At 42.7% G+C, this 15,653-nt stretch overlaps 2 protein-coding genes across 3 annotated transcripts; both read right to left on the bottom strand.

Moving 5' to 3' along the window:
- Positions 1-2,276: 2,276 nt before the first annotated feature.
- On the bottom strand, positions 2,277-11,481 carry LOC142959447 (claudin-3-like). Of its 2 annotated transcripts, XM_076100708.1 has the most exons (3): positions 11,001-11,481; positions 8,424-9,042; positions 2,277-2,412 (listed from the first exon to the last, which is right to left on the bottom strand). In XM_076100708.1, the coding sequence occupies exons 1-3, from the start codon at positions 11,479-11,481 to the stop codon at positions 2,310-2,312; spliced, it is 1,203 nt and encodes a 400-aa protein (XP_075956823.1). In that variant the 3' UTR covers positions 2,277-2,309. The 2 variants fall into 2 exon arrangements, with proteins under 2 accessions (XP_075956823.1, XP_075956824.1); XM_076100709.1 differs by lacking the exon at positions 2,277-2,412 and having other exon boundaries at positions 8,381-9,042.
- A 2,904-nt stretch (positions 11,482-14,385) lies between these two features.
- On the bottom strand, positions 14,386-15,054 carry LOC142959049 (claudin-9). The gene has a single exon (XM_076100189.1). It carries the CDS (start codon positions 15,052-15,054, stop codon positions 14,386-14,388), a length of 669 nt encoding a protein of 222 aa, XP_075956304.1.
- Between the last annotated feature and the right edge of the window lie 599 nt (positions 15,055-15,653).

Consider the following 15,653-nt stretch of genomic DNA (forward strand, 5'->3'; position numbering starts at 1 on the left):
TTGGTCAGGATGATCTACAGGCTACGTCCCACACATCCACTCACTGACCTCACTGCCATCCACATCTCATCTGTTTTGCTTTTGAATTTCTGTTTGTAATAAATCAGTTAATTTAACTGCATTTCACTGATGAGATCAGTTCCAGTTTTTAAATAAAAGTGCAACTTGTATGCATTAGATATGACCAGCAAAGAACATCCTCACACTATTATTTTAAACTATACAATGTTTTGTTTCACTTCAGTCAGTGTCATTTTGATTTAGCAAATTAATATGATTCTGCATTAATGCATGACATAAACTCATGAGTTGCTGCTGTTATTTATCATGTTTTTATTAGTCTACACTTAAAGTCAGTTGCTGGATGTAGCCTAATAGTTTTAGAATGGTGTTTCAAATGCAGCTTGGCTCAACGGGCGCGCTCGAGTGTCCCGCGTGCAGGAAAACAACAATGCGCATGTCCAACACCTTGGCAAAGGAAGCAGAGGGCACAAATTAGATGCCACGTGGGACTGATTACCTGTCGCCCAGCTGCAAATTGTTTGGCTGATTGCCAAGTGGGCCGACTGACTGGTTGCTGTAGATGGCAGGAGTTGGCAGAGAGAAGATAGTAACTTCGGTCACCATAAACAATGTGGATTGACTGAGGTTAACACGCGGTGCCCACCAGTGTTGTTATTAACCAAACCTCTAGTATAAATCAGTAGATTTAACGTGAAAGAACGGGAAAAAATGGCTAACTGCTAGCTTGCCAAAGAAGACACTGGTTTTTGCTTCACGTGTGTGTAAAGTAGTTTATCTGCATTTTTCTAACTGTGTAAAACTTGTTCGGTGTCTGCTGATTGTGTCAAAAAGCTTGTCTCTGTGGGTATTCATTTATTTCTTCGAGTTATTGTGTTTTCTTGGCTCTAGAGGCCAATGCAGCTTTAGGAAAAAGCACTGAATAAAAATGAGTTTATTTGAAAACACTATACATCTATTTTAATTGAATAAAGTAATTAGTTGATATTCTAAATTATAATTCTGTAACTATTCTTCTCTAATCGAACTTTAAAATAATTTAACTTTAACGCTGAATTAGGTGATTAAAAAAAAAAAAAGACATCCATGTAAAACCACAAAATGCTGTTAAATTCTAGGGTAAGTTAAAATTGTCCTGACTGTCAACCATCATCCCCGTAGTATTGGACTGAATTTTAAGTTTTGATATTGTAAAAATTGACTTGACTTAACCAGCTGTCTGGCAAGGTAAGAGATATGATGCAAATTGTGGTCTCCAGTGTCAAAGACTGGACATGATGTGCCGCATGCAGGGACCGGTGTAAAAACACAACTCTTTTCCTCTTTTTTTGTGTTCCCATTGATTTCTGGGATTCAACAATGTTTTCTTATTTTTATTCAACAGTACCTCAATTTCACCGCTGCTGAAGTTTTATTTATTTTTTGTTCTTCCAGCCTTTTCCTGGTGGCATCTCTCCATATCTTGTTTGCACACGACACAACACCTGCTCTTATATAGTCTTAAGGTCGGCGTTGCCTATGCTAATGATCAACAATTAGCCACACGCCTTAAATTTATGATCAACTGTTCATCATACAGCACATCTGGTTAGGGGCAGAATAACGTTTGCTGCGTCTCGAGTTGACTTCCATTATTACATTTTTTTGTGAGAGAAATTTTGGTGAAGGTTGTCTGATTGAACGGAGCAGATAAACACAGGCTGGAATGGAAATACAAAACATTTAAGAACAGAACCAAAACCCTTTCAATCTCGAGCAGATTTGACCGGTTTCTGTTTATAAAATTATATAATTACCTGCAGTTTATCCCATTCACTACTCTCATCTCATTATCATATAAGCATTACACACACACACATGAAATATACATTTCTTTAAAAGAAGGCAGTTTAGTTATATCTTGTATTATTGCACAGGATTCATTGTGCAGCATATAACAGAGCACCAATAACAGCCAATGTAGGGTTTTCTTTCATTACACTGCTGTGACTGAAGAATCCTCTTGTAGGTCTTCAGTATGACCACTTGAGGGCGGCAGAATATTTTTCTTTGCTATTTCCTTTGGACAAAACACAGGTAGAGTGCCATGCTCATTCTTTTTATTCCACTTCTGTTCCAATACATCAAGAAATTATGAAAAACATTATGCTTGCATGAAAAATGTTTAATCAGACTTCTTTTTAAATGAACACCCTCAAATCTGACAGAGATTTTTTTTTTTTTTAATGACCTCCACCTGACTGTCTGATCTTTGCACGATGTTTGGTTTGATGGTACCAGCATCCATTTCATTTTGCCAAGTGCCCTTGCTCAACTCCTCTCGGCCGGAAGCTGTTCAGTGAGCGGAGAATGTTACACACTCCCACCCACTTTTTTCCAAATGTGCTGCTGCTGTCACCTCAAAGTTTAATTAACCTGATTTAATTGCTGCTGCAAAACTGGAACATGATGAGAGTGAGTGTTTCTTATCTCTGCTCAGCGGGGAGGCACTGTGCTGGAATGTAAGGGGGGGACCTGCTCTTCTCATCTGACCTGGAACTTTATCAGCAGGTACATTTGAGGGTACGTTGGCCCAAACAATGAGCTAATATAGATGTTCCACTGAATTACATAAAGTGATTTGTCCAGTACAGCCTGACCCAAGATATCCTTTGGCTCACATTCTTGTGTACCTTCTGCTCACCATCCTTCCTTAACTTCCTCATTTCATTTTGGCACAGAAGAAAAAAGGGAGGAAATATACATTTGAGAGAATCCTGATCAAGTTTTATTTCCCCGCCGATACTAATTACCAAACACTGATGATCCGTATTGCCCGATACTTTGTTGATTGATTACAGCAGCTGCTCTACAAGGCTCCAGAATATAGAGCAATGTAGAGGACGAAACATTTTAGTATTGGAAATCCCGTTGAAATCTGGTCTCAGCGTGAACGTTCAATCAACGTCTATAAATAGTGGGCGAAAAAACGTTCACTTTTGAACCAATTTTGAACGTCTTTTCAACGGTGGGCATAGACGTCTTTTAAACGGAAAAATGCTCCCTGGGTTTCCTTGCTGAGGAGTTGGCAACACTGCCCTGCGCACTCGTCTCACAGCCGGCCGCACATTGAGACCAATGCTCTTCATCCAGCTCGGAGGACGGCCCGTTTTGATTAAATTAAGGTTGTAGCTTGTTGCCTACCTCACTACGGTTACATAGAGGTGTCGTTTGTATTTTAACAACGTTTCGCTCACGATTTATTGAACCGGGAAGTCCGAATCTTTGAATATCTTTCGAACTTTACCTAAGTTGGCCCATGCTGCTGTAGCTACCAGCTAACAAGCTAACAATACAAGCTACCAGCCTCCCCCGCATTGTGAGCAGCATAAAATGATACTAATGGTGCTAATTTCTGTTTGCAATATTGGAATCCAGTAGTTCAAGTACTTACAGAGTAGCGTTAGCGTGAAGCCTAACATTTATTCCGTTAGCTCGTTTACTTCACTCCGCAAGTCCCGTGCCGTGTTTCCAGAAACAGTGCGTGTTCCAGCAGTAAACACAGACACGTATTTTACATGAATGTACAGACAGAATGTACACTGCTCTCATTACGTTGTCCTGGGAGCTTCTTGTTGACAGCACACAGTCTATAGTTCCATTATGATGACGTTTTATATGAAACATTAAATCCGTTGAAATCATGTCTTCTTCGACTTTGGAGAAATACGTTCAAAGTAACCAATATCGTGTCCCATTCAACCTACAACTGAACAAACCATCAATATTATAAAACCAGAAATCAACGTTGAAATGCGGGTTGGTGCTCGCGAGGTAGCGTTACAGGAGCGGAGGTGGAGGTCATCACACAGGGATTTGAGGCAATTTAAAGGACATTTTAAATCTGTTTAAAACAGGATTTTTTTATTTTTATGTATCGATGGTAGTCGCGAACATATCGATACACTATCGTTAAAAAAAATATCGCGATAGTAAGCTATATTGACATTTTGGCATAAGCGGATAGCAAATGGAATCTTCAAATCTTCACAAATTGCAACGGCGGAAAGTTGACGCCACTGTGTGTCCCAGCAAGCTTTATTGCAGGGCTCTTGTGTTGTATTGTCCTGTAACTGTGCTTATTTTGTGCACGAGCAAATCTTTGAGATGCAACCAAGTAGCAGATCAGATTTAGAGATTAATCAGCCCTTTGACCCTTTGGCTGTTATATATCATCAATAATCAGTTTTATGTTTTGTATATCTAGTTGACAGTGACAGAGAATGACTTCCAAAAAATAAAGCAGAATAAACTTCACCTTCACAAGAATTGGGCATTTTTTAGGAGGAAGTAGGCAGATGTGAGTAATTAAAGTATGTGTGTTGATGAAAGTTAAGGGGGGATCCTGATTTGGAAAATGGGAGTAATTTGGGTGTGTATGGATAACAGTAGATTAAAAAAAAAAAAAACTTCCTGATAAGGTTTAGTTCTGCTTTTTATTTGCCTTTCAAACACCATAGTAACATGTCCACAGTTGGACAGTACTGTGTAAGAGTACTCTGTAATGAAACACAAAGAAGACGCAAGTGTAATAAACAGTATATTACTACAGCTTTTTTTACTGCCAATGCAAAAAGCAGCCATCTTGGATTTTGAGGTCATGGTTGGTGAGGTTAGTATACTTTTGGAGTCAAAAATCTGACTTCAGGTGACGTTCAAGTCATAGACTGTAAATAAGAAGTGGACGTAGTTCCCTGGAGTATGGTTTTGAAGCCTAGAGTTTGGTATTTTGGCCGTCACCATCTTGGTTTTTTGCAACCTGAAGTGACATGAGAACGTGGAGCTAAGTCCAACCGAATACTGAACAAGATGTATTTAGGCGACCAAAATGTCAAAAATAATTTTCATGAACTAAAACCACACTGTGAAAGAGTTACCGTTGTAAGACGAAAACACAGACAACACCCAAACCGGACAACGCCGTGGTAGCGACCGGTTTATCACAACGTAGCCACTTACTAAAGCATGCCCTGATTTATGGTCTATTTCACTCTAAAGGGACCATACTTTACTAAATGAACATCGTGCTGTATGGAAGAAGACTTTAAACTTGCGATTGAGACCATAAACTCATGTTTACAATGTTTACTGAGGTGATAAATCAAGTGAGAATTGGGGTCATTTTCATATAGACTGCTCTACTATCAGACTTCCTTTTGAAACCAGAGGAGTCGCCTCCTGATGTACTTCCACATTGGCTTCACTTGTCAGAACCGGAGTTTAAGTAAAGTTAAACTGTCCGACTTCACGGTTAAAATAGATGGCAGCATTATACCGAGTACTGTGCCTCGAAATATAACTCCTTTCAGGAGAGAAAATGTTCTCTAGAAGACTTTGGTCAGACACGGCTCCTGCTGAGAAGGTTTCAAACAGAAAACTTATTATGGTTCTGTAACTTCCCAGAGAAGCATTATTATTGAATCAATTCCTTTGTGGGTCTGTTGTGGTTCAGATTTGGATTTCGATAACTTGCTGTTGCAGGTAAGAAACCTCAGGAGTGAATTGCTGTTCCCACTGAGTGGACAGAGTGAGCCTGTGTTATTTTCAGGGAGGGAGGGGGGTTGCTTTCTCTTTTTGACTTCAGGTGCTAGGCAACCTTTCGGCCCTTCACATTCCCCAGTATCGGTCATGTGACCAGAGTTTGGCCAGAGCCAGCAGAGCATGACCAGAGAGACTCTCAGAATGCAGTTTTTTTTTGTTTTGACAGTCAGCCAGGTTTAGGTATTTGATTAGATTCAGTTCTTCTAGCTTTTAGGAACCTTTGCTTTACTAGGCCTGTGTACGCTATATTGTTGGTGGTTGTTTCTTGTCAAAATCTGAAAATCTCACTCGCATCTCTAAAAAAAAAGTTTCATTTTACTTACTACCGTTTGTAAAAAGGGTGGCTTTGTGTAAGAATCAATGATTAGCTTAACAATGACCAAACATGCCTCAGGCTTTAGACAAGTCACTGGAACAGCACACAGGAAACTGTTCACCAGTAAACACGCCCTGTCATCATGATGCTCTGTTGAAAGAGATCAGTTTATTTGCTCCATATGTTGTTGTTCTGGTTAGTGTTATGTGATATCCCACACAGGCCTGTTTACTGTAGCCAATCATTTGTCATTTAGACAGGATATAAGGAGATTTAAACTAAGAAATTGGGTTTTTCATCAGTCAAAGGCCAATTTGTAAAAAATAATCAGACACTATATTAAACAGATGTAGAAATTTTAAAATGTGTTTAATATCAATGTATGTGTGTGTGTGTATATATATATCTATCATTTTTTTTCAAAAGTAAATAATTGTATCCTGAATGAGTACAGAAATTCAAAGAATTCTGCAATTTTACTAGAATCTTCACACAACAGGCCATAGTTTGCATTATATACCTTTGTCAGGACCTACATTGGAGCAATAGATTATCTGATTTACCAAAACAACAAATCAAAAAACTATTTTACCCAAATGTACAAAAGATATTTTCTCAATTGCCACATTGTTTCAAACACATCCTCGTGAGTCTTGGAAGTAGGAAACCTTTTTGTGTTTAGGAATGTAAATGACTAACGAGCTACAGACTGTATGTTACCTACTGATTTGCTCCTGCCTGACCATAATGCATAATGCAGAGTATCTATAAAAATGTTGTTGTTTTTTTAAAACGCAAATGTAATCTTCTCGAATAATCATTAGAATTTCAAATGAGCTCTGATCTGTAGTTACTGTCATCATGACCAGATGTCAAGCCGTTTCTTGTCCTTTTGTTCGAGGCGACATTGATATGGGAGTAAGAGGCAACAGTTGGAAAGTAATGTGATATGGCACCAAGGGAACGCTCCTATATTTACTATACGATGGTCATACATTTTTCAGGCAGCTTCTTTTGTCTGGTGTGGCTGCATGTGTTTTTGAAACTAGACTGCTGTAAGGCTTGACTCATGTCTATCACGGAAACTGGCTGATTAAATGTGCTAGAGTCTAGATAACCGTGCTCTGCTTTTGGTGCATCTCACCATGATGTAAAGTTCACAAAGGTGGCAGGAAAAAAAGGACAGTGGAGGATTGAAGGGAAGCTTGATGTCTCTGGGAAAACCCCCCCGTAGGCTTCAATGGACGTCAAGCAAAAAATCCCAACTGCTTTCACAAGGCACTTCTAATTAACAAGTAGATCTTGTTCAGTGGTCAAAAGTAGAAGTCTGTGGTGATGCAGGGCAGCTCCCACAAATTCATAATCATATTTAGAAGTGTGTTGGAAAGAACTATGCAAGCTCAGCCGATAACTCAAGTCTGTGAGGGTAAGAAAACGAATAAATCGTGCCTGTCTGGAATGACTCCACTCCTCTGTGCTCACACTTCTCACCTCCGCCCGCTAACTGATCCTGTGGCTAATTGTTTAGAGCGTGCGTGGTTTAGTTGCCAGTTGCTGGTAACGTAGCCCTGAGGATTGAATGTCGGTGCTCTTACGAAGTCACCTGGTGAGAACGCACTCCGTCATTTACTGACTCGTGCTGAGTGAATGAGCCGTTACAAGATCTTGAAAGGAGCGTGATCTTCAGAAGATGCAAATTAAAAAGGAGCTTTATGTTTGAAATGAAACAAGATATGCAGTATCTTAAAAAAGCGGTCATGTTTATTAAAAAAAACAAAAACACTTGTCGGATATATGTACTGCAGCTGTATACAACACACAAAGATCATTACTGTTCTGGATGAACCCAGGTGCTTTTGTGCTCCCTCTGTCCACACTGTAAAGCACTCAAAGTCCCCCAACATTACCACACTGCACTAAAGGCTGCATTCAATAGTCATCATTTGCCTTGACAGTTACAGGTGAATGATACGCTTACTGCAGTATTTACACACAACACCCAATCCCGCTGATGACTCGGTCGACCATTTAACACATCCAACTCCTCCATCTTCTACACAGCAGTTCCTTTTTATGAAGGTGACACATGAAGCTGTCATGGCAGTTTCTATAAAAAAAAAATATTCAGCCGTAAACATTAAGACGCCAGGACTGTATAAAAAGTATATGATTTTGTATTGATCGTGACATTAACATTTAGCGTGTTGACCTTAAAAAAAAGACACTAAGAACATCATTTTCTTTTGAAACATGATTAAAGGAGATTTCCTCTCCAAAGTCCTTTGTGTGGATTTTCAGTCTCTGAAAAGCCGAAGTCAGAGATACCTCAAAGTAAAGGCAAAATCAAACACATCCTTCATTACGGAGTCTCCTTGTCCCCTTGAGCTCTTTTCCTCAGTACACCCTCAGTTTGGTTTGGCGCGCCGGTTTGAGACTCAAGTCATTTTCCTCTTTGATCGTCATTCATACATAGTCTTTCCTTTCCAACCCTGGGCCACCTGCGGACCGTGAGGCAGAGTAAGCCATTCGCGAAGGGTTGTACCTGGTCTCACGCGGCGGGCAGGAGCAGCAGAGCAGTGCACCGCCAAGAATCAGGAGGGCAGCTGCTGCCCAGCCGATGTACAGCGCGGCCCCCAGCTCCCTCCGCTGAGCGTCGGTAAGCAAAGGGTTGTAGAAGTCCCTGATTATAGTGTTGGCCGACCAGGAGACGGGAATGAGCTGCATGACCCCGGCAACGATGAAGAAGACCCCGGAGATGATCATCACCTTGGACTTGAACGCCTCGTCGTCAATGCAGTTGGTGCACTTGGCCCCGGCGATGGCGATAAGCATTGCCAGGATGGCTAACAGGATGGAGATGACGGTGAGGGCGCGGGCAGCCTGGAGGTCCTGGGAGAGGGCGAGCATGGAGTCGTAGACCTTACACTGCATCTGGCCCGTGCTCTGGACCACGCAGGTCATCCACAGGCCCTCCCAGATGATCTGAGCGGTCACGATGTTGCTGCCGATGAAGGCCGTCACCCTCCACATGGGGAGGGCGCACGCCAAAATGGCAATAATCCATCCCAAAATGCACAGGGCGATGCCTATCAACTCCAGCCCTACAGACATACTGAAACGTCTTTCTCTTCTGCTGCTAAATGTGTGTCACACCTGAGAGGAGATCACAGAAAAAAGAAATCAACCAGAGACCCAACTAGTAATTAAGTTAATTTCAGGCCTCTCATCTGTGAGTGTGTGATGTTCTGTTGCCTCAGCTTCACCAGTATCCTTTATAAGGCAGATCAGGTGGAGGGGAGGAGTCCTTGAAGGAGTTGACATCACCAAAGGGGGAGGAAGGACCTGGACACACTCTGCTATCAGCTTACATGGCCAGCTTCACAATGGGCCTGGCCACAAAGAGACCTTTCACAGCTGAAAGGGCATGCAACTGCTACATGTGTTATTATAACCAAAGAAACAGTTCCAAGTGGGATTAAGGCTTAATGTATGACTCGAAATAAAAGTATTCTATTTGATTTCATGGAGAGATGCAAGAATAAAAAAAGACTGATTCATCTTTGTTGTAAAACACTTTTCTTTGTCATCATGCTGACAAGGCAATGTCAGCATGTCAATGTTAGCATATCAAAGTCTTAACTCGTAGATCACTTCCTCAAAATTAGTCCAGATTGTCTCTGCAGGTCTGATGATGATGTTGAGTCATAAAACGTTAACATTGGTTACTATCCGTTGGGTCACTATCTGCACAAAAGATTCTGAGCGCTCTGAGAAACAACGCTGTTCTCTTGGCGGCCGCATACGCTCTCTCCGCAGTTTAAGGCTCACCTTTAAGTTGGAGTTACGAGGCTTTCACCTGACGACAGTGTTATGTTTGATGGGCCTTAATGACTCTGTAGAATGCCCTTGAAATTCTTCGGGGCTGGGACTGTCTCCCTAGAAATCCCCCCCCCCCCCCCCCCCGTGTTGACAGTCTCTCTCCCTCTGACATGAAACGGAGCCATTGTTTGGGAAGGCAGCTCAGATAGTTGAGTGTGGGGAAGCTGACAAAGTAGAGGTTCTTGTTATCATAAAGCCAACAGACATGTGGGAGACAGCCAGGTGGGTGCTGTTATAGAGACTCCCAGTCCGGTATGCAGGGTGCATGGAATCAGACATTTTTCTTTGTACCTGTTTATATGAAGATCTAACTTATCTTATCTAACCTACTTAAACTGTTTTTGAATGGGCTGTTCCAATTTCTCTATGGGTGTCCGTTATGTTATGAAAAGTATAGCCAAATATACGACAAAGACCTGAAGACCCATTGAAATGTATGCAAAGGACACAATGTATACTGTGTGGTAGTGGTTCTCAAGTGCTCAACTCACCTACCAAGTCGCACTAGAATTCACGGCATAAAAACATAGTTTTGCTGATATTTTCGCTGAAAGGTGATTTATATTTTATAATTTTTCCCAAACTTTGAAATTCCAAATGTTTCACCCTCTCAGCAAAAATAATTGCTGTAAGTTTAAATGATCAAGACAACTTAAGTTAAAAAAACAAGGCCTTTTTAATGAAAAAAAGTAACATTTTAGACAAAACATTTCAGATGAATCGATTTAGAAATTCAACAATCATTGTCATCATGTATAAAACACAGGGCACACCACATCACTAACATAGAGTTCAGTGCTTCCAGCAGCCTCAAAGTCACACACAAAATATTTAACACAGGAAAACCAGTCTGGTGTGGACTCCGTTCTAAAGAGCAAACATTATATGGTGGCATGAATATCGGAGTTTTCTCCATCTCAACATGAAGAAACATTATGCTGTAAGAAAAACGACCGTCCTCTCCAGCTCTCTCTGAGCAGTCTTTTCCACGATGGCTGCGGTGTGAGAAAAGAGCAGGTGCGAGCTCAGACATAGTCTCTCCTATCGTAGCCACTTGGGGCGAGCGACCTAGTTTGTTGGGAGTACATCATCTTTGATGGGGGCCCGTACCTTTTCTCGGGTTGCTGGGGGCAACTGGAGCAGAGAATGCCCCCTCCAATGAGCAGAAATGCGGCTGCAGCCCAGCCCAGGTACAGAGCCGCACCGATCTCCCTCTTCTGTGCCTCGGGTATGATCGGACTGTAGAACTCCATGATGATGGTATGGGCGGACCACGACACGGGAATCATCTGGGTCACGGAAGCCAGGATGAATGACACCCCGGCGGCTATCATCACGCGAGCCTTGGCCGACTCGTCGTCCACACAGTTGGTGCATTTCGCCCCCATCATGGCCACCATTACTCCCACGATGCCCACCAAGATGGAGATGATGGTGAGGGCGCGGGCGGCCTGGAGATCTGCGGTTAGAGCCAACATGGAGTCGTGGATTTTACACTGCATCTGACCCGTGCTCTGGACCACGCAGTTCATCCAGATGCCTTCCCAGGTGGTCTGCGCCGTGACGATGTTCACCCCAATGAAGGCCGACACTCTCCACATGGGCAAGGCGCAGGACGCAATGGCCGAGATCCATCCCAGGACAGCCAGAAGCACTCCAAGTATCTCCAGTCCCACTGACGGCATGTCTGAACTCTGTGTGAGTTAAAGTGCTCAGAGGTCGTCAGGAGTAGATTGAATGAGTATTCTCAGGAGGATTGATTGCTCATATAAGCAGCAGACTTCTTTAGCGCAGAGGGTGGAGTCATTTGGTTATAGGCCAGTTCAAATCGTCTTCTGTCCCACCTTGTTTGAATGTACAAAAAAAAACAGCCTTGGTATGTGAACGGCGTCAGCTTAATCATTCACCTTCCTCTCCCCAGTAGCTCTCCCCCACATTTGGGTGAGGGGAGAGTAAACAGAGGGCCTGTATCTCATGTGGAGCAGTTAAAGGATAACAGACACGGTAAAGAACGGAGGATGAATGATTGAAAGTGGAAGTCAATATTATCAACTCCGGTTGCTTTTCTCATTCTACTCCTCTCTGACAAATGAGTCCGTTAAGAATTCTAAATTGATTCCTGTCAACAAATATTGCATCATTTTATGGTTTGTGTTATTTACAGCGCATGTTGTACAAAGGGGTTGTGGACCATAGAGAGACATGCTGGATGTGGGTAGAAAGGGTTTAAATGGATCAGGTTAGTTCTTTGGAAACCAGTGGGAGTACTCAGGTTATCTGAAGAGTGTAACTGTCCGGTGGGAGCCTCTGTATGCGTCCAATGAATTTGATAAAACCATCATCCCAAGTGCTGTGGAAGCTCTGTGTGTTTCCATTTACTGTAACCATCATCATTTAGCAGCTTAAGATAAAAACTGAATTATTGTTTTTTCCAATTGCGAGTGTTTGGGAAAAATAGGAAAACAAACTGATTTCATAGGACTCTAGATGATGTAATTCCTCTCTACCTAAAACAGATCTTAAAATAATTCCATCTGAAAACCACAACATGATAAAATATTGCGTAACGCCGTTGGGAGTGAGTGCTGCTACGAGATGCTAAAAACAACTTTCCCCAGCTGCCTTAGGTTATTGTGGGAAGTTAGTAACGGAGACCAAGTGCAGGAACTGAAAAAAGCCCTCGAAACATACAGCATCTGCATGTGGAAGGCACACAGGAAAATCATTTATGGACAGCAGATGTATTTATTTCAGGACATAGACATTTGTTTTTTCTAGAGATGATTCTAGAGAGTGGGCCAGACAATTGTCTGTGTGCGTTTGCACAAGGGTGTGTGTGTGTGTGTGGGGGTCTTATCAGTGTCCTTGCTCTGAAGGTCGCTGTGCATCATGGGATTCAACCTCCATTTAACTTTTGCACCTGCCACCGAAAACTACCCTCCTCCATGCACACTCAGACCCTCAGGAGTCTGACCAGGACCCCTCATCGCACAAAAAAGAAAGGAACTGAAAATAAAGACATGCTGCTCTAGCAGTGTGATGTGGTGACTAGTAAAAGGTATTACTTTGCTTTTGAACACAGCATGCATTTGATGATTGTGCAAAATCCCTACATTATTTCAGAAGTGTCTGATGGTTACTTGAGGTCAAGAAGGAAACATGGGCCGGCAGGGATCAAACATTCCTTACAGTCTCTGTCTTTGTCATAATGTGATGTGCTCATATCTATGCACGCCTTACTTAGCTGATGTCAGCTTCTCGCCAACAAGATCATGTTTGTGGTTGTTTTTCAGTGGGGGCTGGTGGGAGATATTCCAGCTTGTCTAAACTTCTGACCGGGCCGTTACACTTTCCCGTAACACATGACTGGGCTCAGTAGCACACAGGATCTGTGGTCACTCACAGGGAGTTTTAAGGGTATTTAGAAGCCTATCTTCTAAGATCATTAACCTCATTGCTCAAGACAAAGCAAGTTAAGAAAGCAAGACATTTCAACATTTATCTTTTCTTTCTTGTTCTTTTATTACTTGTGTATAAATCAGGAGTGCTGAATTGCCATGCAAGCTTGTATATCTGCTTTAAATGGTAGTATGTTCTAAAACAGTTGAAAGGAGCTTAACAAGACTTTGAGAAGTCTCAAAAGTAGGTTTTCTCCTTTTGGTTGGATTTGAGGTGACCCTAAATGTGTTTGTCTTCAACAAATCCCAAATGACTTTTCAATCAGTAACTTCTTTTGTTTTGTCATTTATTTCTATGTTCTTCAAGATTCCTATTGACTCTTTGAGAGTTTCGAGGCACTTTTAATACAGTGAATCCCACCTGGGGACTAAAGTAAACAGTTGGAAGGCGTCTAATCAATAGGGTCTTTGTGGCTCAGTTACAGTGCAGGTTACATACCCTTGCAGAAGGAGACTTTTATCTCCGACTCGGTTTCGCTCTCGCAAATGGCGGACGGGCTACAATGGAAGGGAAGCATAAGGTGCTCCTCTGAAACAAGCCAACCATTGTTGCTTTTCCTCCATTTGCATTGAAAGAAAATACCTAATTTTGGCGTGCAACCTCTTATCGGTCAGACTCTGCTGAACTCTACAGCTGGCATCTGGCCCTGTTTGTGCATACTAAAGAACTCATGCAGGCAGAGTTGTCATGTTACTAATGTTAATTTAACAGTCAATTTCTTACTCTGAGGCATGAGTTACAAAGTTTGTTTTCACCACGAAGACTTGAAAATGATCTCATTCTTCAAAAAGCTTTGTTCTTTTGTTTGTAACCTTGTATAAAACTTTCTTTAATCAGAAGTAAATTGCATAGACATTGTATTTGTTTAAGATAAGACACCATCTTAATGTTTTTTGGAAAAAAAGTAAAAAACTTACAGGTAAAATATTGTATTAAAAGCAATATAAGATGCCCACCACTACAGAAACACACCATGAAACATGCATCAGTGATTCAAACTTAATGTCATACTTAATGTCCAAGCCCACGATGCTGCATTAACTTCTATGCCGTCAAACATTCGCCTGCTGTGCACACATTTGCTGCAACGCCGGTCACCCCATCTTCATCCGCGCCCACATGTCACATGTTCATACATAGTCTCTTCTGGGGTATCCATTCACTGACATGATCTTGACCGCAGAGTAGTCCGCCCGGGGGGGCCCGGAGCCGCCACCGCTCGGTGCCGTGGCCGGCGTGGGTGGGCAGGAGCAACAGAGCAGGGCTCCCCCGAGTATGAGGAGGCAGGAGGAAGCCCATCCAAAGTACAGAGCGTTCCCAAACTCCCTCTTCCCCGTCTCCTGCAGCAGCGGGTCGTAGAAGCCCAGGACGATGGCGTGCGCCGTCCAGGACACGGCCACCAGCAGCAGCAGTCCGGCCACCACGAAGGTCACTCCGGCGGTCACCACGAGCCGCGGCTTGCTGCTCACGTCGCGGCTGCAGTTGGTGCACTTGGCGCCGGCCACCGACAGTCCGATGCCCACGATGCACAGCACCATGGAGACGATGACCAGAGCGCGAGCTGCTTGCAGGTCCACCGGCAGCCCCAGCATGGAGTCGTGCACCCTGCAGTGCATCTGGCCCGTGCTCTGCACTGAGCAGTTCATCCACAAGCCTTCCCAGATCACCTGGGAGATGACGATGTTCTGACCGATGTAGGCGGCCACCCGCCACATGGGCAGGCCGCAGGCCACCATCACCCCCAGCCAGCCGGCCACGGCCAGGATCATCCCGAGGATCTCCAAGCCTGCGGAGTACATAGTCGGAGCTGGGGATGAAGAAGGAGCTGAACAAGACTCTTTTTCCAGGGCTCTGTGGGATAGAAGGCCCCTCTGTGTCCGCAGGCTCAAACCTCCAGAGATGAAGGCGATATCGGATCTCTTGGCTCAACGTCCTACAAGACTTTTTTAGTGAGAGGGAGAAACAGATTCTACCTTCTTTATACAGCTTAGACGACTGAAGGTGGAGTCAGCTTAAGGTGGCATCGTGTTTACCTTCAAACTGCACTTGCAAATGGGAATAATTTCACATTTTTTCAACTGGAATTGTTGTCAAATGGGAAAACCATCAGTATTCTTTCCGAAAATATATTTAATTACTACTTGTAGAGACTTGACGCCAGTAAAGCATAATATATTATGGATTCCGGAGGATAATGTTGTTTTTAACCACATTTACAGAAGAATTGCTAACGGCAACCATTTAGTCAGTTCTGATTATACTATACTATATAAAGATGCTTGTAGCAGCATTCACTAAAGTCTTTTAAATGTGAGTATCTGTGTATGTGACATGGGACAACCTTGAGGAACATTGCTGAATCACTATCTGAATGAGATCCCTGTTAAAAAAAATAAAA

Source organism: Anarhichas minor, unplaced genomic scaffold (genome assembly GCF_050575085.1).
Source record: "Anarhichas minor isolate MPS153535 unplaced genomic scaffold, ASM5057508v1 ptg000026l, whole genome shotgun sequence".
Classification (NCBI taxonomy): domain Eukaryota; kingdom Metazoa; phylum Chordata; class Actinopteri; order Perciformes; family Anarhichadidae; genus Anarhichas; species Anarhichas minor.